The following is a 25,284-nucleotide window of genomic DNA, read 5'->3' as shown; positions in this document are numbered from 1 at the left end:
GTATATTGTGGCTTATTAGAGAATTCCTTTGCTCATCTGCTAAAGTGATGCTTACCACTCTGGTAAGAACAGCCAGAAAGGAGCCATTGGTGTGCTCTGTTGGCTCCAGCATGAAGAAACTGTCTGTTTCATCCATGGCCTTTGGATACTCAGAGGACATGAAAGGGGAAGGGCTTGGCCTGAATGAAACACACACACACACATACGCAGCAAAACAGGAAAATACAGTTTAAAAAACATAACCAGTGACATTAAGAAAACACATTGGAATAACAGCTGAAGATATTTTTTTCTGATTACTGACATAAACATTTTATAATTATAATTTTTTGTTACTTTGTTATTTGAAATCCACAAACATTGCACACAGGAGTAGATGTCTGGGTAAAACCAGTATGATCCCTACCAGAAATACTACCTTTGTTTTATTTACGCTAGCCTAAGGCACTGCCAGCACACCAGGCCAGCTTGCTGCAGAGAGGATTCAGCCTTGATGCATTCAAGTCAACAGGACTGAAAAACTTCAACCAGACTCTAGCTCTTAACCCCACAAACAAAGAAAAGAATCCTGGAAAAAAAAAAAAAGCAGGAAGGCGAGCTGACTGAAAATCGTTTCTTCCGTGGCCTTTACACAGCATTTAAAGACATGAAATGGCACCTTTGATTATATTTTCACCGAATTTCCTTCTGTTCCTGTCTGAGGTGTGCTGAGGCTTTGACAGAAGCCTGTCTAAAGGTAAGCAGACAAACAACTTGCAAAGCTGACAGACAGACAGACAGACAGCAATGCAAACAGACAAAGAAAGGCAATGATGGAGACAGAAGCAGAAAGCACACCGGGGTGCAGAGAGTGAGGCTGACCTGAACTTTGCTTGTTTTGGTTCCCCCTCCTGGTCTGCACGGGCCTGGGCTTGCTGCAACGCTTTTCTAACCACGTCCGCATTTTCCTCTGGGTATGACGAGCATGTGGCGTACACTACTGCCAAAACTTTGGGGACTATACACAAAAACACACACATTTAGTTAAAAAGCATCCCTTCATCCCTATTTACAACAATTACATTTGATTATTCAAGCTGAGCCGTCCTCCTCATCAACTGCTCGCTTTGAAGAAATATGCTCTTGAATATTAATTTCTTCGCGCTGCTTATGCATGTACATTGCTCATTTTATTTAACTGCGACTGGCTTGAAGATTTGTTTGGCTGCTGGCAGTCTGACTCCCTTTATTTGAGCTTTGATTTCTTTCTTGCTCGCTAATTATTGCCAGACAGAAATAATTAACACTCGGCTGATAAAGAAGCAAACCTGCTCAGATGTGGCAAATCGGCTCCAATCAAATGTGAAATATAACTTGGAGAGAGGTGAAACGGACACAAAAAGATTAGAACCAGGCCAAAATGTCATTCAGGTGTCCTGCAATTAGATGCTTCACAACAGACACAAAAGGCTTTGGAGGTGTGTGTGTCTGTGTGTGTGAGTGTGAGAGATGCTGAAATGAGACCATCGACACAATTGCACTCGATACATACCCGCCATTAATTACTAGTCCTATTAGAAAGCATCTACACTGGCAAAACCACAGACAAGGGCTGATCAATAGCTCCTTAATTAGAGAAGCTAGTTTACATTTCCCCCAACCTACAGACTCCACCTGCTCAATGAACACATCCCAGAGCAGAGACAGAAGGATCCCCTGAACAAAACAAGATGGATTGAAGCTAATGAGCATAACTCGCTGATACAGACTGCTGAACAGAGGAAAATGCAGCGTATAAATATATACAGTAGAATACAACTGAGCAAAAACACACTGACAGCAGATTAAAAGAGTAGCATCGGCATAAAACAGAATACTTCTATCACGATCACCTCTAGACAATTTATACAACACAAAGCGGGACACCGAAACACTTTGAAATATGCAAAGACTGCTGCAGAAGACAGCGAATGACCAGCACAGTGTAACATTAGGGTCCTTAATTAAAACTTAGAGAATCTCCAAGGAACACCACAGACTTCAGCCTAATGGCATATGAGATTAGATAATTAGGAAGTGTAAGCAACATCGTGTCAGAGAGGCTGCATGCTTGAAACTCAGATTATGTGGTGCGCGTACGAGAGCGGGTGGTTGTACGCTCACACATCAAGGCATGATCAATATCCTTCCTCTGCTGTGCTACCAGGGATTCCAGTTTGCTTTGGGCTATGGAGCCTTGGGACAGGTCCTGCAGCAGGTCTGTGTCTGAAAAAACAAAGAGGAGCTTCAGAAGAGAATAATCTTTACTTTATTAACTGTTGTCTTTGAGTGGGTATAAAAGCATCTTTAAGTAAGTATGTTATCTGCTCGTTGTTATGCCACAAAGAAAGACTTCCATCAGATATTTGTTCAGGGTGAAAATGTTCAATTTTTAATATTAAGGCTAGTTTAGAGCTTTTTCACTAGAAGCTGTTGCATAAAAACATTAAGGACATGCTTTTGTTTTTTACTTTTTATGAATGCAACTGCAACAACTGCACAGGATAAGCAATAGCAATAATTTGCATTTAAACAATGTAAGCTTGATATATCACATCCTACAGTATATCCAGTGTGCACAACATCTTGATTTGTGCACATTAACCAACTGTATGTTCCCAGGTCTATATCAGTATAGTAAATAAGCCCACAGTGTATGGCTCAGTGCTTAAATCGTTACCTCCATTTTCTTGTAGTATGAAATCAACTGGGTTGCTAACTGCAGACACAGAACACTTGGGGGTCAACAGGATAACGCGCACTCTTTGAAGTCGCTTGTCACCGGTGTGCAAAGATTGGAATTCCTCCAGTATCAGTCTCACATCTGAGCGCCAGACACAGACAGTATAATGATAATCAGCACCAGGCATGCACATGTTCTCCGTGCTTAAATCCATGATGTCCCACTATATTTCTTTATAGAAAAATTCTGTGCCTGAAGGCGTCGTTTGCAATCATAAAAATGTCAACTTTGTTCCTTCCCCTTTTTTATTTCTCTAATGACTAGCTGAGGTGGCAGCCACTATCAGCAAAATAACCTGGTTTAAAGCACACTGAGTTTATATGAGTCCCTAGGATTTTTGTTGACAGCAACATCCATTTTTCTCACTAGAACTCGCCCAGTCTTTGTTGGTCTATATTAAGTTTTCACTTCATTTAAAGACAAAGACAGTTAACAGCCAGGTGCTTTCTTTTGTTCCATCTTCTTCTGTCGCCTCTTTTGTCTCCAACACAAACACAAACCGATACTGACAGCCCACTCAAGGACATACATCTGTTTTCTCTTACTGTTGCAGCCCATTGCAGAGACAGTGAGCTCCAGCTCCTCCCTTTGAGCATCTGTGCAGTTGTTGACACAAACGTAGACGCTGGGCCAATTGATGCTGTTGGCTTTATACTTTTCTGCAATTAGGGCAGCAGTGTGGGAGACAGTGAGGCCGGAGAAGGAGCCCACCATGAGAACATCTCCTTCCTCGTGTAGCAGGGAGCACACAGCATTTGGGCCCAAGCTGCATGACTTATCCTACAGGCACAGGGAGTGGAAGTATTAGTTTGTTGCAGCAATGCTATGAGGCAAACCAAGGAGGAGAAAAAGCAGAAAAACAGAAAATGGAAAGAGTGATGGAGAGTCAGTGAACAAATATAAAGGAGAGATGATTAATTAGGGAGAGGCAGTGAATATTTGATTGAATCTGGCCACAAAAATCTGATTTACTTGTGTTGTGGTGCTGCGTACTGTTCACAGTTTATGTGGCAGCTTGACTTTTATGAAGCAGAAATTAAATGATTAAACTGTCCAATCCTCACAAACAGGATAATTCTTTATGGCTCAAAGTGAAGCACACCCATATGAGTGGAAGTGATGTGAAATATTTGTATCTGGGCAAACTAATCTTTCTTGGCATAAGCGATTTCAGTCTTACAATCAATTTGAGAAAGTCCATTATCAAAGTGAAATCATAAATATCACAGAAGACTGATGGAGCTAAAGAGATTCCACAGCTATATTAGAGTATTCAGAGAGGAGGCTGATATTGTCAGAAACCTCGTCTCTCAGTGCACCTAGTACCTGGATGGTGAGTTTGTGATCGCTGAGCAGCTTGGTGGAGTACAGCTGAGCTTTCAGCTGTGCAGGGAAGACCAGTATATCCCCACAGTGGGGATCCTGGCAGAAGGTCTGGCCCTCCAACTGCCCAATCGATTTGACCTGAGAGAAACCTGCGCTCTTGAGGACACTCTGGATCTCATCAAGACTGGAAGTAAAAGAGGAGAGGAGCGATAAGGCGAAGAGAGAGGAGAGAGCAGATTAGCGGAAGCCCAAGAGAAGGGATAAAAGACGAAGGTCAGAGGTAGCAGAAAGAGGAAGGCTCTCTCCTCTCCTTATTATTATCTCTCATTATTCGATAATAATAATGTTAGAGTGTCAGAGTTGCTATTTGGCCTTTTAAGAGTCTTTAATAGTAATATGGTCTATAAAAGCCATTAAGACACACACATTCATACATACACATACAAACACGTGCACATGTACATACACACCATTAGTCCCAACAGGTGACCTTTACAGTCCCAGAGCTCACTGAGGGTTGCTGCTGATTGAATCTGTCTACAGCAGCAGGATTTACACCTAACTGAATCAGGCTGTCAGGCCCAGGCAAGAACACACATTAGCGCTCGCACACACACAGCGTGTAGGGCGAGCATTTAATTGGATGTCAGCCGGGTACCTGGCCCATAAAACACTGGATAGCGCCCAAAGTTAAAGGTCTGTGTAAATGCAGGTGTGTGTGGACACATCCTGGGTATGCTTACAGTGCACGTCTGTGTTTATGTACAGGTGTAAATGTATAAGTGTGTGCTATCTGCTTCAGGGAAGGTGAGCGTGTACTCTCAGCATGCTCAGCTGACCTGCTCTTCAGCGTGTTGACCCATGCGTAAAGTGGAAGGTTGCTCGACCTCTGCTGCTTCTTCTTCACACTCTCTGGCAGGATACACTCAATGGACAAGAGATCATGTTTGATCCTGCAGCGGGCCAGAGAGGCAGCCAGTTTGGTTTTAAACCTGCACACAAGACAAACAAAACAAAAAAAACACTAGGGGCATCCTTGTGATGACAGCACACAGGCCAGATTTCTCTTTGAACTTTGAACATTTTTTATGTTTATCCACCAGATACCTTACATGGAAAGTTACAAATACATTACAGATTAAAAAAAGAATGTGTGAATGGTAACCAGTGAGCTCTTGGCTTCCTTTCTTCTGACTCCCCTTGCTCAGTACTCATGGGTTGGACTACTTCCATCTGCCAAATTGACCTTTTCTTTTATCTCTGTAAAGTTTCGTCACTGTGTTTTGCACAGCTGCAGAGCTATCATGGTTTGTTTGGGGTTTGCTTTTACAAAATCTCTCTGAAGACAATGAAACAGATTTAAAAAAACAAAACAAAAAAAAAAACAGAACAAATACAGAAACACGTGATGACAAACCCACACACAGGCAAATGTACATGAAGACAATAGCAGCCAGGCTGTGTAGATTTTAAATACTTTATCTAAAATTCCTCATGTTTTATTGTGTTTGTCTTTTAATAATTTCACCCGCAGTGATTTCAGCTTTTTTGTGCTTTTGTTTTTTGGTTTGTTTTTTTCCTTACCTGAGGAGGTAGTCCTCCACATGTCTAACTTCCTGTACGATCTCGTCCACCTTGCATTCCCGAGGGAGGAACTTCCTGTTCTGGAAGTCATAGAGCATAACTGCAACAAGGCTCATCTGTTCGTCTGGCTAGAGTGTAAGAGCAAAAGGCACCACGTTTCATTTAAAAGCAAGAACAAGAGCAGAGGCATAATAGAAATATTTCTCATTTTAATAACTTGAGGCACAACCTTGTTTTTATTCAGTGGTAACGGCTCAAAAGTCAGCATATGTTGAATGTCCAGAATTTACACCTGCATCGGTGTAGTTCAGTGGTTTTTAAATGGCCCTATTTCAGCTACATAATGAGGAGAACTGTGGACTGATACTATTTATCTGTATTGATTCAGTGACTGAACTGTTTCTCATTTACACAATTGACACACACACACACACAGTAGCTCAAGGATGTCCTGCCATGACCCAAAGTTTGGTACTTAATTAAAACTCGGAGGAAGTCTGAGTTATGTTTCCACCACTCCCCTACAATTATCGCTCTCCCTTAAACTCACTATCTTCCTCTCTCCACTTCTTTCCATATCCCTGTCCTTTCCTCTCTCTAACCCCACCTTTCTCCCCCTGAGGGTGGGAGGGCACCAGCCGCATTAGTGGCAGATGGTGCTCCATTGCAGAAACAGCTTGCCACATCCTCACAACTGGGCTAATGGGCAGAGAAGTTAGAACGCTACAAAGGTTTCTGTTTTAGGGGAGGAATTAGGTTGTCCTTATTATTCGGTACAGAGGCCTTTAATTTCTTTTTTTTCCTTTTCTTTTTTTGAAAGGTCGATTTCTGAGACAGGTTGTGGCGCTTTGCTTTTTAGCTCACTCGACTTCCCTCATTACCTCAAATTCCACTTGTCCTTCACCAAGGTTAAACACTTGGGTGTGGGAAAATTCCCAGTCACTAAGCTTGCCTGGAAACAGTGTCCCATGGTGGGAAACAGTAAACATGTCAGCTCTGCTTAGCAACTCTTATCCCAGTCTCTTGAGACTGTCTTCATCTCACTCTGTTTAATTTCAGGGCTAATTTCAATTCAGTAGTGTATTACTGATATAACACAACTGAACAAACTATAGATGAAATATCCCGAATGCATGTACTACATTATCTGTGATTAAAGTTTCATATGCTTCATTTTACACGTGGATTGGAACTCTGTCATGTCAAATGCTTTCTACCTTCTCTGTCTTCCTGACTAGAATTTATTCAGGTTACTTCCATCCTCTGTGGGATTTAGGCTTCATTTTCCTCCTCCATTGTGATCAAATGTGCTTTAGGCTCAAAGCCTATGTATACCCTCATTTTTCCGTTCTACTTTTTTTTTTTCTTCCCTATCCAATACCCTCATGTACCCCCTTTTTTCCATGCAGTCTATTCGCTCTCATTCACCTCTTTCTCCCGTCTCTATTTCTCTACCAAGGTTGAACTTTATAGATGCCAGGAGTGTAAAAGAAGGTGAGAGTGAGCTCTAAAGACTGTCTCATTGTGTCTGGGCTTTATTGTCTAGCTAGAGAAATGCAGAGTAACGACCTGCCACTATCCCGTAGGGAGAGCCATTCATTTCACCCAGGGCCATATTTCACAAGGCTACGATGCAAGTGTACATCTGTGTGCCTGTGGGGATTACACTGCAAACACATATATTCATGTGTATTAATGTGCCCGGGTATGCTTAGGCCCTCGCTGAAATAGACACTGGCTATCTTCGATCTGTAAACTCTATGACAGCTCTGTTTTCTGTTTGCACATTCACCGCCGCTCACTTTCATTTCGCGTCTCTTTCACCTGCTTCACCAGCCACGCAGTCGCTCTGTATTCTGCCCATGTTTTATCATCATCCAGAACGTCGGAGAAAACAGCTTAAGCAGCCCTCCTCTTTGCTCAGAATCTTTTATGTGGTGTGTTAAAAGTAGGGCAAAAGTACATGCCAGCCTCCTCCAGAGGATACCTCTTCATTTAAGAAGGCTGTAGGTTCACGGCTGTGCTACAAAGCTTTCTTTTACGAGTACACAGCATCATAACAAAATAAAAATTGGTTAGAGGACAAATACAGCATACACACTGTGCAGAATACACTCAGATGGTACATACAAACTCACTGCCCCTGGGTTGTTTTGATTTCATCGCTAATTAATGGGGTGTAATAAAGGATAATACACAGCCAGATATGTTCTGCCACATAGTAACGTTTAGATGTTTTTTACTCCAAAGGGAGACATTGTCATTGATTAGAGGAGGGAATATGAACAAAACGAGACGCTTTGTGAGTTGGTGAGAGGAGCATGTCAGTGCAATAAATCAATATTACTGTTACTGATTATAACATCAGAGAGAATAGAACAAACAATATGTGGAGTGTAAACAGCAAGACATGAACACTGGAGAGTGTTTGTGGAAGCACTAAGGTAAACAAAACTATACACAGAGGGATAACATTACGGACATATAAAATTATATGAAATGATTTACCATTAGTTGAGTAAGATAACAGCAGCTGTCAATCATCATGTCCTCCAGCAGTTCTTGATCTGCACAGGAATAAAAAAACAAGGTTAAAAGGATAGAAATGTAATAACAGAGATTTCAATAACTAATTGTGAGTGAGTAACGATAATGCATATTAATGCATCTTTTATATCAATGTCTAATTATCCCTCGAAACCAATCCTGACTCCTCCATTTGGAGGAGGAGACGGAGGCACAATAAATTACTCCTATCCATTAATGAATCCACATCTAATGATAAAAACATGAAAACACACCAAAAAAAAAAGAGCTAAAGGAGATGAAGACAAAGAACAAAAGAGGCTCCTAGAGGCACCCCGAATGATGGCAATTTAATTTCAAAAGATAATTCAATTAGATCGGGGGTTTAATTTCCCGTGATTAAATGCTTATTTGGTGTTTAATTAGACCTAATCTGATTCTTCATTTGGTTCTTTTCTTTCACTTAGTGTGTCTTTGCTATGAGAGCCCATTTAATTGGAGGAATAATGACACCAATGACATATAAAATAATGGAAAGGTCAGATCGAGACATAATCAGTGAAGCCAAACATAGAGCGCGAGCGTGTTTTTCATACCAGGCTAGTATGTGCCAGTATGATTCAATTTTCCATTTTATTCACACCATTAATTAACCCTCAAGTAACCAAGTAATTTATGATCCCAAGTATATCTAACCATATGCACGTCATTATGATATTTTTAGTCTAATTCTCCTAGAACGTTTTTACCAAGGATAACACAAGGTAGTGTGGGAACATTTATGACCTTGGATATTTTTTTTTTCCCATAACACTACTTTTGCTCACTTTTGCTTTTATAGTAATTATTCCTTAATGAGGCATCTCATTTTGACTGCACAATCTCTGATTATATTTAATTTTTAACAGGAATAAGAAAGGATTTAAAAGAAAATCCATCCTGATTATGGGGATGCTGTAATTTGTTGTATACAGAGTATTACAGAGGTACCTGCTCATCTACACTTTGCTGTCCTATAAAAATTATTTGCACACCGCTATGGTGCAATCAATAACTTAATTCTGTCATTTTAGTCCAGGGAAACTCTTCTTGACCTTCTTTATGAAAAAGGTGACAGAAGTCTGAAAGGGCTGACTTTAAACTGCTAAAAGGTGAGAGCTCGCTATCAGATATCTTTCCTCGGTTAATAGTGGTTTTCCACCCCCATACCCACGCTATCGTATCATAAAAGCAGCAACTGCCCCACTAACCAACAGGATTCTTTCTCTTAAAATATACATAAAAACAAACAGGCTTATCCTTACCATTCCCATCTGTGAACAGCAGGCTCTCCTTTTCGATATGCATGAGATGGAGAGACAGGAACACTTGCCCGTCTATCATGTTAGGATTAAAGAACCGCTGCTTCCAAAGTTTCTCTGCAGGTAGCGTTTGCTCTCTGCACAGTGAGTGAATGGGGCAAAAGGATAATTTCTCTAATATGAATGCGCATCTAGTGAAGAAACAGACAACTGCGAAAGCTGTCAATAAGATGCACGTGTTTCTTCAAGTGTGAAACCACAGTTTTGAAATTTTGTCTGTCACAAGGGTGGTTTGCCTTTTGGTTGATTCCTATTCCTAACAGACACACCTCTAAGACTGCAAATAGGATCTAAAACCAGACCCTATCCACCGAGACACCACGGAAACCACATACTGCTGTTAACTTATCGCAACATCACAAATTCACACTGGGCACCCCTATACAGTGTAGGGCAAGGCAAGCATCTGCATGCAGGTACACACACACACACACACATACAGGCGGCTACACAAACAACTGTTTTCACATGATAGAGCTTATCTTTAATTGAGGAAACAGAACTCTACAACATCAGCAGTGGTGTAATTTACTGCAGATGCAGGTGAATAAGGTTTAGAATTGTCCCCATTACTGCAGAAGTCCTTAAAGACAATCTTTTAAGAGATAACCGCTCACTGTACACGGCAAAACAGATCTCTAAAGAGGCCATGACGCCTCATTCTGCAGAGGTCATGGTCTTTAACATGCTATAAATCACACACTGCAATTTGAGCAAAACACAGAGGGAATTCTGCTATAAATCACTTACAGGAGACATCTTTGCACAGCAGACGCCACGCTGGGTTTTTACCTGGGGGATGATGCAAACTCTTTTAAGTCTGACAAGCAACAGTCGCTTGAAATGAGTCTAACAAAAAAAAAATTTAATAAATTATGATGCATCCTCAATCAGCAGGAGGCACTGTAGGATGCAGAACTGAGGTTATGTGTCGTGTGGCTTCCATCCAGGTGTTACACAATGAGCAGTGACTGATGGTGCCTGTAGTCAAACAAATGCTCAGCACAAGAGCCAGACCTGAATGGCGTCTCTTTTTCCTCTTCAGCAGGTCTTTGTCTCACAGTGTTCTGCATCAGTACACCCAATTGCACATTAATCTAACATTGGAACAGCCATTGAAGGTACCTGCAGTAAGTTATACATTCACCTTTGGGCTAAATGCTCAATCTATCTTACGTATTATGCATCTTGACAATTTAATATTTGCTGAGGCATAGTGGTGATAACTGCCCTGATTGTGGTCAAGGACAAAAAAAAAAAAAAAGACAAATCTTTCTCTCTTTGTCTCATACTCCAAGTCCAGCATAGCACACAGAGTGGCCCTTTCTCATTGCACAGAGAGAAGAGCAGCCTCAGTCATTTGACAGCCTGGCAGCCCAGTTGGCCAGTGGACAATGAGACAGAAATACTCAGAGGAGCCAGTAGAAAGAGGCAAAAAAGAGGAGGGAGGGCTTTTATGGCTACTGACAAGGTCAAATGAATTTCTACCACATTCCCACAAAAATTACTTTACACAGCTTAACACGAGCGTATTCCTCAAGCAATGACAGCACACTGCATGACTACTGAATAAGATATGAAACCTTGAAAACATAACCTGCCTTTAGGTCACTGATCTAGCAGAGCTACACTGGAAAATTGTTTTTTTAAGAGACAAAAGAAGGCACAGAAGAAGAAAAGAGTGAGAATGAAGTGTAAGAGAAGGAGAAGATGTGGAGAAAATCCCAACAGCTTTGTCTTTTGTTTATGAAATGGCAATTCTCCACCAGGGTAAAGATCAACCTCAACACCAACCCCATAACATTTTGCATTGCTCGACACTCCTCACAACACCCCGAAAGGGAGTGTCTGTGTCTTCCGCCACCGACATGGAGCTCACTGAACCTTTTGTTTAGAACAGATAAGAATTATAATCACAAAGATCAATACCAGTTCATACTCACTGACATTTTGCTCTGTGTGCTTTTCGCTGGTGAAGCGCTTCTTCTTTAGGTTAACATCTGACCTTTGTTCAGTTTTGGATCGGTCATTGAATGTACCTACAAGATGCATGTGTGTTGTCATGACTCCCAGCATCCTAGTGCTGCGTGTCAGGAGAAAATCAAATTCTGCACGAAAAGCTGGCGTGTTTGCAGGAGGAAGAAGAAAAACTAAGACGCTTCGAGGGTGTGTCGCTTCATCTACACAGCAAACATCACAAAAATACAAACACGAATCCAAAACACATACATGATTAAAGTATGTCAGTAGCAATGTCTCTGCAACACAAAATAGTCATATATATACATACACACCTACTGTAAAAATGACTTGATCTATCTCAAGTACTCAACACAAGGAGGTGAGGCTCCACAGCTTCTTTAAATGATCTTACCTTGTCTAGTCCAAACTTATAACAGTATTTATCTTTAAAATAATAAGAAAGGAGTGATTAAAAAAAACAAGTAAAATGTGGAGTAAATTGTGGAGAAGCCTTGAGTCACCCTTCCTTTCTTTAAATTTTGTAACTAGTTACTAGTTGCTAGTTTCTCTTCTATTATCCTTAGCAATCTTCCTAGTTTCACCTGGTAATGCAAGCAGGCTGTGATGACCTAGAGCTACAAATCTAATATAAGTTACTCAAATGAGGTGCTGGAGCTGGTGATGATGGATATTTTTGAGGTGATCTGCATTAACTGTTTAACATGTATGTCTGACATTCCTCCAGATTCAGTGGACACACAGCGAGAAGATGAAAAAAATCATCCATGGCTATGGGGGTGTTCTAGCAACCTGACCTCGCCATCCACTGAAAACACGTTAAATCGATTCCAGCCGGCTTCCTGCCCTGGCTGTTGGCTCGCCTCCTCTGCATTATTGCCATGGTGATTACACACCCTGTGACTTCGGTCACCCAGACCTCACCCTAGTCCCAGCAAACAGATTAAGGGACAAATTGATTTGTAGCATGACGCAGAATTCCCCCATGACCACTCGAGCATTTTTTTCCCCCCTCTTCTACTCGCCCTTCATCAGTCTATCTATATGCAATTCTACCTGTCAATTAACTTGCCCAAAGCTGTTTGTTTGCCAGAAATCAAATCAATTTTGCTTGCAATTTCTAGAAAGAGAAATGATTCAAAATGAGAGCTGATGAAAACGTTTCCTGATGTCGTTTCACATTTACCCAAACCACAGACCATTACCAAGAGGTATAAATCAAAAATTAGGAATCGCTTTAATCTGTCGGTTTGTTGTTTGTTTATTTTTTAACACTTTTAAGTCGAGGGTCAGCACAGCTTCACAGGCCCAGAGAAGATGCAGTCTTGCTATTTTGTTATTGACTTTTATGACTTTTAATACTATATCAAAGGACAATCTCAGTTTCTTAATCATAAAAAATTGTATGCTTTGTGCTGCACTTGAGGTAACAGACTGGTTATCCACCCACAGCAAACAGTGACTTATTTTATTAATGGTTAAATGAGACTTTAATTCTTTCAGGCCCTTAAACGACTCATCCCATGATCTCAATTAGACTGCCACATTAGGATCTAATACCAGTCAGATTCTAACAATCAGATGCTAGAAAGTAATGTTTATTAAGACATTTTCCCTTCTGTAGTGTTGTGAAAGATCATCTCAAGGCAAAAACAAACTAAACAAACTATGAACAGAAACATCAGCTGCTCCTCATATGAGGTTGTTGATTTATGTTTATATGGCAGGCGGGCAGAGAAAGGCAAAAAAAGGAATAATAAAGGTTCGAGAAATAACCCTGAGCTAACAGTTAATTGCCAACTTACATTTTAGTGTGCTGAAGGCCAACTCATAAGCTGCACGATGCATCTCCTCATCTTTGACTTCAGGTAACCGGAGTCCTCTTTCTTTGCCATAACTCACTAACCGTTGTGCAGCGGGCTTTTCCAGATGGTTATTCTGATAGATTACTGATGCCAGCAGGTAAACTCTGTCTGGGAAGCCCTGGCAGCTTTGGATGGTTATGTGGGGCTGTGGAGGAGCTGCAGAGATGTCACTTTCAGCTTCATCATCCAGCTGGATCAGGTCTTTGCTGCTTGCGATGTGAGAAACAGACTTTTGTGTCTTGTCTGTGAAAGGGAACCTGTGACGCCCTTTGGCATTTTTTTTTTTCACCATCTTCTAAGGTCAGGTTTTCTCTTGCACACCTGAAAGCATGCCGTGCAGAGTTATCAGTTTCTTTTTTTAAAATTAGCATTTATTTTTAGTTGCTTTTGTTTCTGATTTATTCAAGTTTCCAGTTGCTTCCAGAGATTCATTTTAAGGTGTTATATTTAGAAGCTAAAGCTAACTATAATGACTTTTTCACCCCTGATTTTAGTTATTCTTCACTATAAAAAACATCATGCCATATGCTCCCATCAGGAAGATACTCCTGCGTACCAGCGGCCAATACAGAAAGATTTCTGAGGAGCTTTTACCCTCAGGAATTTAGACTTACCTACCCTACTCAAATACTCACTCTTGGACTATGGTTATATTAGTTATTATAAGAAAATAGACACAAATAGAAAACTCTTTATGCAAAGCTGGACTCTCTTAATATTAAAGTTAAACAATGCACTGAAAATTTTAAACTTGAAGCTCAGAGATTTTCTGATTTGGGGCAATATAAACATAATGGACTCGACTTTACCTAAAAAAAAGCGATTTTATTTTGTACATATGATGGTTAATTAAGTGAAACAGGATATCTGTAAATAAAAGCCACAATACAGCCAGAATAAAGGACATGATTAAACTAAAGATTTATTAACATGATCTCACAAGTGTATCAATTAAAACTTTTTTCCCTGATGACATTACGTTTAGTTGAATTTAATAGTTAAACACGACATTTTGCAGTGTAAGAAGGCAACATTAAATTCCAAATGCAAAGTTTGTAAGCCAATACAAACACATTTATTAATTTATTTTATTAAGTAACAATAATAATGTATAGAATATATAAATACCTATAATAGTTTCAGTTAGCCTTAAAAAGAGAAACGTTTTAACCAGTTTAAATAAAAATATTACAGATTAGATTATCAATAAAATGACCCTAAATGAACCAATAAATAATATGGAGTAATTGTTATCATGTTTCACCGTTGCTTACAATTTTCAAAACACGTGTGCAATTGCCATGTATGTTTCGCCATTTACCACAGCAGTGATTTAACAAAGCAGACCTCACTTTCTGTAGTAGCAGAGCTGGAAAATTCGTGTTGTTATTCGTTACCTTGTGAGACGGCCTCCCGTTATCCGAGATTCTCCGTATTTTCCTGCGCAGGTAGCTTAACGGTAGTGGCGCTGCTGCTAGCTGCTCAGCAAGTTTTAATTGCCAACTCCCCGCTACACACACACACAAACCCTGACCCCTTACCAAGCAGTAACAGGGGTTTCCTCGGGTTTTACTGCTAGCCCCCCGGCAGCCTTGAATGGGTAATTTATAAAAATGCTACACCGCAGAGTCTCCACTTACAAATAAACTTTCTAAACGTCAACATTACGGTGCAGCTTCGGGTTAGCTTGCTTCCGTCACCAGGGCAACAGCATGCTAATTTTAATGCCCCGTTCTTCACGGATCAAGAGTCTCCTTAACGCTGGATGCCCTCCATCTATCTAGAGCATATGGGCTTGTTAAAATTTTACAGGGCATTATGTCAGAAAACCGCTAACAATATTAGATCGCTTGCAGATGGCACGCAGCTGTTGTTTCATCCAAGGGAAGTTAATAGAAAAGCAGTGGCGTAAATAAAAAGCCTTGGTTCCTTTGCCCCCTGGGGAGGTGGGGGGAACTTTCTGCCACCTTCAATTTCTCTGTGCTGCCCTGCATTTAAGTCTTAATACTTAATAACTCATATGATGTTTTTGTATACTTTTGTATAAGCTGGACCTTTTTTTTTGTTTTTTCGAAGTTTTTCTTTGTATGTAACTGCTTTTTTGTTTCTGTTCATGTTCAGTCCAGTCCTGTTCTTTTTGCTTGTTTGTTACGCTACTTAACACAGACTCATTCAAGCACAAAAAGACACTCAAATCAAGTTTTGTGTCTACACATAACAGACAACTGAGTAAATCTTTTGGTACTTTGTTACCAGCAGCTCATCAAAAAACACATCATTTGTTCCCATTTGTTTAGTTAAATCTACAAAAAATGCCAACACAAAGCCTTTGAGAGACATAAAATTGTATTTACATACACAAGGTAATTCCCAAAGAGCTATTAGTGGCATGGTATGCAGTGTGCTTAAGGAATTTAAAATAACTGGACAAATAGAGGACAAAATAAGATCTGGCGGACATAAAAAAAAAATATATATATATATATATATCTACAGCAGATGAGCATTACCTGAAAGTCATGGCCTTAAGAATTAGGGGGAAAAAATTCTAGAGAAGAAACAGGACCTGAGAGACGCATCTGGTCTTCATTCTCTGAAAACTCACCAGTGAATGATCTTAATGGTGAGTTACTGTCTCGAAATTACACAAGAACTAGACTGAAAATCAGCAGCAACAGGTCTTATGGATTGATGATGTAAATTTGCAAAGTTTTGGTACAAATCGTCATGAATATGTGGGGAAGAAGTCTGGAGAAGGTACAAATAGTCAGTATCTACTCAGAGGCTCTGTCAGAGTTTGGTGTTGGGGATCTTGTCAACATTAATGGAATTATTAATGCAGAAAGGTACTGTCAGATTTTCCAAAATTTGATTGCAATACCATCTGGAAAGAATCTGATTGCCAATGACTCAGTGTTTTCAGCATGATAGTGTTCCTAAATGCACTACAGGTGCAGAAAAAGCATATGTAGTTAGAAAACACACACAGAGGAACACCATCAGTCATGAACTAGACTCCCCAGAGTGCAGACTTCAGCATTATTGGGATCATCTTGACAGAGAACAGAACAAAAGGCTGCCAACATCCAAAGAAGAGCTTTGATTGTCCTTCAAGGCTGGAAAACTACTCCTGAAGACTACTTAAAGAAATGATAAGAAAGCTTGCCAAAAAAAGAGTTGTGGCTGTGTTGGAGAATGAGGATGCTCATACCAATTATGGATTTTCAAGCTCATTAGAATGGCAGCAAGTTTTTACATGCTGCATTCTATTTATGAATACATGTTCCTGTGCAGTGATTTATATTTGCAATATATAAAGAAATAATGAAGACTTTGGCACAGTGCTGTTTATCGTATGCCAAATAAATGCAGGTTTTTTGTAACAAACACACTCAAATTTTATTGGTTTATTTATTTATTTGTTTTACATTAGAATGGTAAATCTGCGCTTGACATTTTTATCTACTGTGACCATTAAAGTTTTGGATCTCTCCATTTAATTTAAATAGGCCACCTACAAGGGTGCCAGACAGATTCTGTCTTGAAGGATTTGTATAGTATTCTGTATTTTGACAAAAATGAACAGCTGACAATGCCCCAAAAATGCACCAGATGGGTCACAAGTAACATGTCAGCATTGTCTACATTCAACTGATCGCTTTCTCTGCACTCCGGTTCAAACACTATGGCCAGAGGTCATGAACATCCATCAGAGATCGTCAGCCTCAGCATCCCTCCCTGCCCATTCATTTGTCATCCAGGGAGCTGTCTATACTTCAAAGAAGACAGGAGTCTACACCATTCATTTTTATAGCTCTGACAATAACCAAGATGACCATTGTATTTAAATGCAATGACAGAATCCATTTTTTTTCTATGACACACTAAATCTGACTCTACCGAGAGCACGTCCAAGTTTACAACACCTCACAATTATTAAACATTTTAAGAGACATTACTGTAATTTACCCAGAACAGATCCTCCCTGCTACACACAAATACAATAAATAAAAGTATCCTCCTTTTTTTTCCCCAAAAGTCGCCCGCAGGATGTAAATTGCTAATTGTATTTGTGGGGTATTTGGTCTTTTGTAATTCCTTTGATGTAAACGATGAATTTACATCAAAGATTAATGATTAACATTTATTATATGTCATTACTGAGCCCTGTGATAAGACTAATGACTGGTACAGGGTGTACCCTGCCTCTCGCTCTGTGACAGGCTTCAGCTCCCTCTGAAATGGATAAGTAAAAGAAAATCGATGGATGGATGGATTTATGTGTGTAATTTGTGTAAAGCTCTATTAAACAGAAATGGTGCAGTCTATAAAATGCATTAGATGCATAAAGGCTTTTGTAAAGTGTCTCAAAGTAGTACAAAATGCCATGAAAGCAGTTACTTTTCACTGGTGAAATAACCGTATCACAGTGATCCTTATTTTTGTATTTCTGTTGTTTTGTACAAAACAACCTAAAGATAAATAATGCTTTCAAGTGAAATTGTGCCAGGCTCTTGGTAATTTCCCAAGCATTGTTTCCCAGAGTGCCTGAGCTTCTGAGCCTGCCCAGATTACATGGTTCACCTCTCTCTCCGCTTCACCATGACAATCACTTTGGAGAGGTGGACGGAAAAAACACAACACTATCTCACCATCTCCATCAAATTCTGTCGAACAGAGCCCACAGAACAATCAAAAGTTATGCCACCTACTGCTAAAACCTTTTTACTTAGAAAATTAATTTAATTATTAGCCTCCAGGTCAATTAAAATTAATGAACTGGTTACAGAATGGAAGTGAGTGAGACACAGAGCTATAGCCACTTGCCATACTCTACCCCAGAGTACCAGAGGAATGAATACTCTCCAAATATTTTTTGCCTCCTCTCAGTAGTGAAGCTATGTGAACGGGTCTCTGTAGAAGATGAAAAATGAGTGGGGATGCTTCTGAGCTGCAGATCTTGTACACTTCTGTTGCCACATGCAGCTTCAAACAGTAAGCTTTGGGGCATCCACCACCACTACAATGGTATGCGGGAAGTGAGCGCCCTCTACTGTGAGCTTAAGGTAATGTGAAATTAAAGAATACGACTCATTTTTCTTCATATTTGCAGTTCTTAGCAGGAATAATGAAAACTTATGAGAATGCATACGAAAGAAGAAGCAGCCATCATTTACACGCCTAAATAAGTATATCACAGTGTAATTTTACTAAAGTGCAAGTTTATTTCAAAGTGTTGGCCCAAGGCTCTGATGTTGTCCAAAGTTATTAAAACTTATCAGTGGGCATTCATTGTGCCAGTTGACATAATGCATCGCTGCATTCAGCTTGAGTGTTGTAGTGTGTATTTTAATTTCATCCCTGAACTGAAACAAACTAGGACATTTATAAAGTAAACTGAGATAGACCAGTTATTGCTTTGAGGGAGTATTAAACTATAGAATTGCCATAATACGTCTTCTATTTATTATGGTGAGAACTCTGGGAGACTATTTCCATGTAAAATGTAGTATGAGTAACTGTATTGTTCAGCAAAAATGCAAATAATTTCAATTATACAAGGCTCAGAAAATGAATACAATTATTTGCATTCAACCTCTTATTGATTGCTTTTCATTTTTCCTGCATTCCTTTTGCCCTTACCTCTTTTATTTCTTCCTTTTCTACTTGGCTTTCCAGTGTTCAGGCATGCACACACACACAAACACATTCACTTGACTTTCAAAGTTAAAGGGATGGGCCTTCGGGAGAACGGGGGTGTCAGAGTGCGCACATTGTGTTACATAATTGATGCTCCATATTACCTTACATCCTGATGGCCCTGGCTGTGCTACAAACAAAGCTTGCTCATTAACTATTCACTGGATGATTTTGAACAGAAAAATGATTCTGCCGATCAGGAGCTAGCACTGGCGCTGCGTCTCTCGGCCCCAGGCGTCTGATTACACAGTTGTGAATAAGACATGTGCTGTCTCCACCGGTCATATTTTAACTTGACAGCTGATCCCCTCAAATGTATTCAATGGTCAAATGATGAAGTACTCCTACATCAAAGGTATGATTGATGGAGGCTGTAGCGAGCTACACATTGAGATGCTATAGACTGTATAGCTGACAAAGTAGTAAAATCGAATGTATTAATGAGATGAAGTAAACTAAAAGCAATGAGTTATGAACTGTGGTTTCAATAGATCTGTTATTTGGCATTGCCTGCACATACTGAATGTGTCATGATCTGGCTTATTTTGTTGCGTTTTAGATCAACAACAAAAAACTTATATCACTATGTACAGTACATGAAATCGTTATGTGTTGAAGACATAATAGGTTAAACATATTTTTAAAGGTAAGGAATGCAGAGTGGCTTGAATGCATGTGGACAAAACAATGAATGAAAGCTGAAATTTGTTTTTTCGATGATTAATAAAGAAAAGCTGGAAAGTTCACATATGTTTGATTGTCCCATTTGTTTATAAAAAAAAAGGAAAATAGTCCCAATTAACCTTCTGTATAAATATGCAAATTTTTAAAAAAAATCTGTAGAACCACAGTTTGGTCATGGTGCCTTACCGATGATGAGGATGCTCATGAGGAAAACCATGATAAAGAAAATCCACATGAAGAATCTGTCCATGACCTTAGCTATCTTTTTCCATTCTGCCCCCTTGGCGCACGTGGCTCTCTGCTCTCTAAAACAGTTTGCTATGTACTCAACATTGCGCACTAGCTTAGTGTCCATACCAGCGAAGCCACTGCCATGGGTGCAGAAGACACAGGGGCCAAAGGTTACAGTGGGACCCTGAGGTAGAGGCTTTTTATCCTCAGGGCAGCAGGGAATCTTCTGGTCCTCAGAACAATACAGCACCTTATGGTCTTCTTTATAGTAGTCGTTTATCTGAATTTTACCATTAGAGCTTTCATACTTTCCGGGTTCAAAAGTAGATATGTGGGCGCTCTCATCTCTGGTGATGTGGTGCTGAACTCTTGGATGTTGTTGCAGCTTGGAGCTCTGGGATCTGGGATACTTGTCGCTATGCCGGTCCTCTCGGCTACTTTGCCTACCAGGTTTACCATTTGAATGAATGTGAGTGTTGAACTGCCGGTGACGGACTTCATCCTGGGTGGAGCGAGAAGACGAAGAGGAGGCAGAGGCACAGTTCTCACCCACTTCATAAACAAAACAAATCTTTGACATGTAGTCAATGATGAGGACTTTTGCCCAGTGTGGAACTGGTTTGGCCTCCACACCACAGAAGTGAATGTTCATGATGAAGATGGTGAGAGATGTGGAGGCTGTGACCATTGTCATAGTGGCGATATAGTACTTCCCTGTGTAACAGGAAGGAACAAAAAACAGATGGAAGACAAGTCCATGACCATTAACACACTGTAGGTACTAGAAGGTGGCCCGACATCATTATTAAACCCTATGGATTAGCATTGGGATGTCACTCAAGTTCATATGCATATGAAAGCAGACAAGCAAATACTTTTTTGTTCACATTTAAAAATTTCCAACTCCAGGTCAGATTATAGGGTGTGCTATAAATATTTGGACATGTTCGTCCTGTAACATATGGAATGTCATCTTCTCCAGCATGTACACCTGCCTCTCATTCAGTGTCTGCCCCTGTGACCCTTAAAGGTGTAACCTTGTGCTATGCTACATTGCTACATAGATAAATATGGCCCAAATTTTAACAGTAAAATTCCTAAGGGTACCTTTAATTTGAAAACTAAAAACATACCAATGCATCACTAGATCATAGGTCATTTTTGGACCATGCATGCCTGTACGATTTCTGGTATATTTTTTTTAATAATAGAGTGACAGAAACATAAACCATGCAACAAAAACAAGTTATTAAATATATTTCTAAAAAAAACCAAAACCTTCTTACCTATCAGAGGCACACTTTCTGAGGGCGGCATGCTCTCAGCCACCATGAGCTGGAACACCGTTAAAGCTAGAAGAACTGTCACCCCCAGGGAAACCTTTTCCCCAGAGTCTGCAGGCAGATAGAAGCCCAGAGGGGCCAAGAAGGAGATGAGGAAGCAGGGGAGGAGGAGGTTGAAGATGTAAAAGGAGGAGCGACGCTGCAGGAGTACTGTATAGGTGATGTCTGGATACGGGTCAGAGCAACAACCATACATTATTACATTCTTGGTGGCCGGCATTCCACGGCACTCCCACTCAACATTTTCCACAAAGTCTGACAGGTCACCGCTGTCCATGCCCATAATGATGTCTACCTGGAAATAGAGGGGAGGGACACATTTACTGAGAAAAACGTATGTATACGTATACACAGATGAATGATGACAAATACAATGAGCAATGTGTACCTGATCTACATGTCAAAAAGGTCAATCTCAGTTACTCTCTGATCTAACACAGAGGCCAGAGTCACAGCAAGAGCTGGGTCTTGTGTTATTTAACCATTTTAAGGGCCTGGTAAATTTAGGTGTCCCAGATTGCCACTATCCTGAAAGGAAATGTAAGCTACAGAGACTCAATATGGGTTTATCCTCCACAGCATGTTGTTCCATCTACATTTTGTTAAACAAGGTATGGTAGATGGGCAGTATTTCTCCAGACCTGGTTGCCATTGTAAGTCCAGGAACCAAAGGTGAGGTTACACTCCTGGCTGTCAAAGGGGAAGTAGGAGACGTCCACCACGCAGGAGCTTTTGGTGATGGCAGGAGCATCCCAGGTTATCTCCCCATTGTAGCGCAGCCTCACGTTGGTGTCCATGGGCCCAGAGAAATCATCATCAGCTCTAGAGGAGGAAAACAAGTTGAGACTAACTGGCAAGTCATGTGTGTGATTTGGTTAAACAGTGGTCAGATTCAGCGTCTTCTGTTGCTAATTGCTAGTATTTATAATCTCACAAGTAGTCTTTAAACATTGTGAATAAACGTTATATTGAATTATAATATAAGAGACATTAATGGCAGCAAGAAGATTTGTCCACATTCTGCATTCCTGGAAAATTCATCTATGTGAGCATACTTATTATAGAGGACGAGGTCAGGCCTCCACACCAGGCTGCTAGGGATGTGGATCACATCCAGTCCATCATAGTCCTCTTTATTCCACTTCAGGTAAGCGTCATGCCACGTCTGCCTAATCCACAGGTAAGCAATCAGCACCTGGTTCCTTTCATCCTACAGTCACAGTCATACTAGTCACAAAAAAGGACCTGCAAATGTATGCAAACACAAACTAGCATACAACCGTTTTGGTGCCTCTGGGAGAATTTGTTTTTGATTACTTTAAGTGTGAAGATATAAAAAAAAACACACACACACACACACAATGATCCCTGCAGCTCATAATGCTAAATTAAATGTTATTGAACTGATCATTTCAATTTATAATTTATACTACATGAAAATAATAAGAAACTGACAGAAAAAAGAGGAACTGTGGTATTTGCCTCATTGACGTATATCACACCTTGCAGAAACTTTCTTGCCAGCTTCTTCATTTAGAAATTCTCTATTATAGTTCCACATTGCTTAGAGCTCTGGGATATTTTTAGACCATGTGACATAGTGCATGCTTGCAATCTGCAAGAATGACATGACCACTGATGGTCATGTCATGGCAGTTGTGAAAAACACCAGCTACAGCTTGTTTTTCCTTTAGTAGTTTGTGGTGAGTTTTGAGGCCTGTTTATGGTTACCATCCTCTGACAGGATATGGCCTTATTTTAGTTTTATATTTTTGACTCTTGCAGCGTGTGCATATTGCTGTCATATAACCCAAAGCCTAACATTAAATACTTCCTCTATTTTTCCATCAAAGATACCTTTGATAACTTTGAATTTCTCTCAGCATCTTCACTCAGATGCTTAGAAGAACTAATTGTTGATGAGTGGTTACAGTTACCAGTTAACACTAGACTCCCAATGTCAAATCCACAACTGCTAAAAACTTTTAAGGTCTATAAGAGGTTATGAATTTCTGCACATGCCTCAGTTACTGTGTCTTATAACTGTATATCTACACACAACAGACAGTAAGAAAAAAAATCCCTCTTGATCTTCTCGGTTCACTGCTCATCAACACCAGGTGGACAAACACAAAGCCTCACAGTGGCTGAAATCCAGACCCGTCTGTCAATATCAGGTGGATGAGCACAGTACAGGAGGTTGAGGGAACACATAACCGCTTTGGTAACAGGACACTCCAGGGTGCACACACACTCATTTGCTGTCTGGCTCGCATCCGTTTCTTCCAAAGTATGACAGAGTGATGACAACAAATGCCCAGATATTATATGGAAACATTACATTCAGCAGCTGGTTTTGTGTCTTCAACTACGCACGCCCAAACCCACACTCACTCCACAGTGAATTGGTAATTCACTGTGGAGTGAGTGACGCAGCACTGAACCCAAACGGGAACCTGACCCAGCCGTGTAAGCCACCAGCCGGTCGATTTGTACAATAGGAGGTCATGGACAACGTTAAGAATAAAAGGTCTGTTCACCTCCATGTTTTCCTTCATGCTGGGCTCAGTGTCAAGTTAAAAAACTCAGTTCTTCGCATTTGCATGTTTTCTGCTAAATCGATGTCAGTTTTACTGCAGTGTGGCTAATGTATTGGCCAATACATTATATGCCAACTATTGACTGCACAGTAATGCTGTAAGCAGAACACGCTATTCGTGATTACCACATATTATTCAACATACATAAATCAGATGCTGATGCCCCGTTTGTGTGCATGAATCACCTTAACCGCTAAAACAGAAAGTGTATTTTTACGTTTCTGCAGCTAGACTATTTAAAAGAAATGCTATGACTCTCAGTGAGGTGTTTAATTTTAGTCGTGGACATAATTAACGTCTTCCATTTATAACTCGCCTTTAACCAGAATGCGTCGCACACGAACCAAGACTTGCTGATGAGAGAGCACGCACCATGTCTTTGATTTGAGAGAGGGTGACCTGCAGGGTGACGTTGAGGGCTCTGTCTGTGTCATCCACAGGCCGCAGGGCACTGGAGTAGTTCTCCATCAAATCATTCAGGAGTTTCTGGGCATAGTGACCCTGAGCAGAGTGAATCACTGAGAGGAGACACAAGTGGTCATCTGTCAACATGCAGGAGGTTAAATTAGCTCCTTCTAGTCACAAATGATTGGTTTCCTTTTTCTTGCCGTTTGTTAAAACAATACATTTTTAAGGCCACGTGAAGAAAATATTTTAAACTATTATAGGTGGTAAAAGTGCAAGCATTTGTGACTTTATACAGTTATGAAAAATAATGTAAACCTGAGTTAAATGATATAATCTAGTCTAATGAATTAAAAGCAAAATGGAGAGGTCTCTTTTTTCCCCAAAGGAAGACAGGCTTAAGTTTGACTCACCTTTGGGAAGCAGCATCACCAGAAAGATTATTGGGAACATTGCTAGTAAGCCTCTTGGTAACTAATAACTCCAAAGAAGAAATTAAAGGTGGCCTCGACAAGTAATCTAACAGTTCTTGGTTTCATTCCTCAAGATGTACATGATGAGCGTTCAACCCCAGTTGAACTCAGATGCAGATAGCAGCGAGCTGTTTCCTCTGGCCGTCTTTGCTGTAAGGCCAGCACCTAATGTTTGGCAGGGGAGGCAGCATGTCTGCTGACTGAGACACGGAATAAAACTCCAGCTATCACATAGCAGCAGCAGACCAAGAGAAACAGGATGCCCACGAATCATCGCCTCGCCACACAAGGGGCTATTCGCCTGTGAAGTCAGGTGGGGTACTGGTCTGCTCCTGCAACATGCTGCTGTTATGTCAACGGAGGAAAGATGGGAATTTGAAATTCAGGGGATTGTAAATCTATCATTCAATCAAGCAAAGTACAGATTGGCAGCAAATCATTGAAA

The 25,284-nt window shown here is 40.4% G+C and overlaps 2 protein-coding genes across 5 annotated transcripts in view; both read right to left on the bottom strand.

Annotated features, from left to right (window-relative positions):
- The window catches only part of LOC102204907 (putative methyltransferase NSUN7), a 22,385-nt gene extending 7,043 nt beyond the window's left edge, over positions 1 to 15,342 (bottom strand). Inside the window, exons 1-11 of one of the 4 annotated variants that reach the window (XM_013908819.1) lie at positions 14,801 to 15,342; positions 13,344 to 13,724; positions 8,180 to 8,238; positions 5,672 to 5,799; positions 4,927 to 5,079; positions 4,088 to 4,271; positions 3,307 to 3,541; positions 2,699 to 2,842; positions 2,119 to 2,244; positions 862 to 997; positions 56 to 179 (exon numbers count right to left, since the gene is read on the bottom strand). In XM_013908819.1, coding sequence (XP_013764273.1) covers positions 56 to 179; positions 862 to 997; positions 2,119 to 2,244; positions 2,699 to 2,842; positions 3,307 to 3,541; positions 4,088 to 4,271; positions 4,927 to 5,079; positions 5,672 to 5,799; positions 8,180 to 8,238; positions 13,344 to 13,695 — 1,641 coding nt within the window. In that variant the 5' untranslated portion in view covers positions 13,696 to 13,724; positions 14,801 to 15,342. The remainder of the gene's footprint in view (positions 1 to 55; positions 180 to 861; positions 998 to 2,118; positions 2,245 to 2,698; positions 2,843 to 3,306; positions 3,542 to 4,087; positions 4,272 to 4,926; positions 5,080 to 5,671; positions 5,800 to 8,179; positions 8,239 to 13,343; positions 13,725 to 14,800) is intronic. The other 3 variants (XM_013908824.1, XM_013908823.1, XM_005719907.1) reach the window with 3 other exon arrangements.
- A 4,617-nt stretch (positions 15,343 to 19,959) lies between these two features.
- LOC102198464 (neuronal acetylcholine receptor subunit alpha-9-II) lies at positions 19,960 to 24,819 on the bottom strand. Its single transcript, XM_013909715.1, has 6 exons — positions 24,780 to 24,819; positions 24,334 to 24,479; positions 22,417 to 22,571; positions 22,003 to 22,183; positions 21,305 to 21,656; positions 19,960 to 20,732 (listed from the first exon to the last, which is right to left on the bottom strand). The coding sequence occupies exons 1-6, from the start codon at positions 24,817 to 24,819 to the stop codon at positions 19,960 to 19,962; spliced, it is 1,647 nt and encodes a 548-aa protein (XP_013765169.1).
- Between the last annotated feature and the right edge of the window lie 465 nt (positions 24,820 to 25,284).

This window comes from Pundamilia nyererei, unplaced genomic scaffold (assembly GCF_000239375.1).
Source record: "Pundamilia nyererei isolate P.nyererei 1_Seehausen unplaced genomic scaffold, PunNye1.0 scaffold00001, whole genome shotgun sequence".
Taxonomy (NCBI): Eukaryota; Metazoa; Chordata; class Actinopteri; order Cichliformes; family Cichlidae; genus Pundamilia; species Pundamilia nyererei.
The sequence above is the reverse complement of the archived record's forward strand: the minus strand, read 5'-3'. Positions and strand labels throughout refer to the sequence as shown.

What these genes read in the sequence shown, in the direction of transcription:
- LOC102198464 (XM_013909715.1), bottom strand. Translation starts at nt 24,819, where the DNA reads ATGTTCCCAATAATCTTTCTGGTGATGCTGCTTCCCAAAG. An exon ending in GGTGATGCTGCTTCCCAAAG is followed by an intron (nt 24,480 to 24,779) that starts GTGAGTCAAACT and finishes GTCTCCTCTCAG; the next exon opens with TGATTCACTCTGCTCAGGGT. An exon ending in TCTCTCAAATCAAAGACATG is followed by an intron (nt 22,572 to 24,333) that starts GTGCGTGCTCTC and finishes CTGTGACTGTAG; the next exon opens with GATGAAAGGAACCAGGTGCT.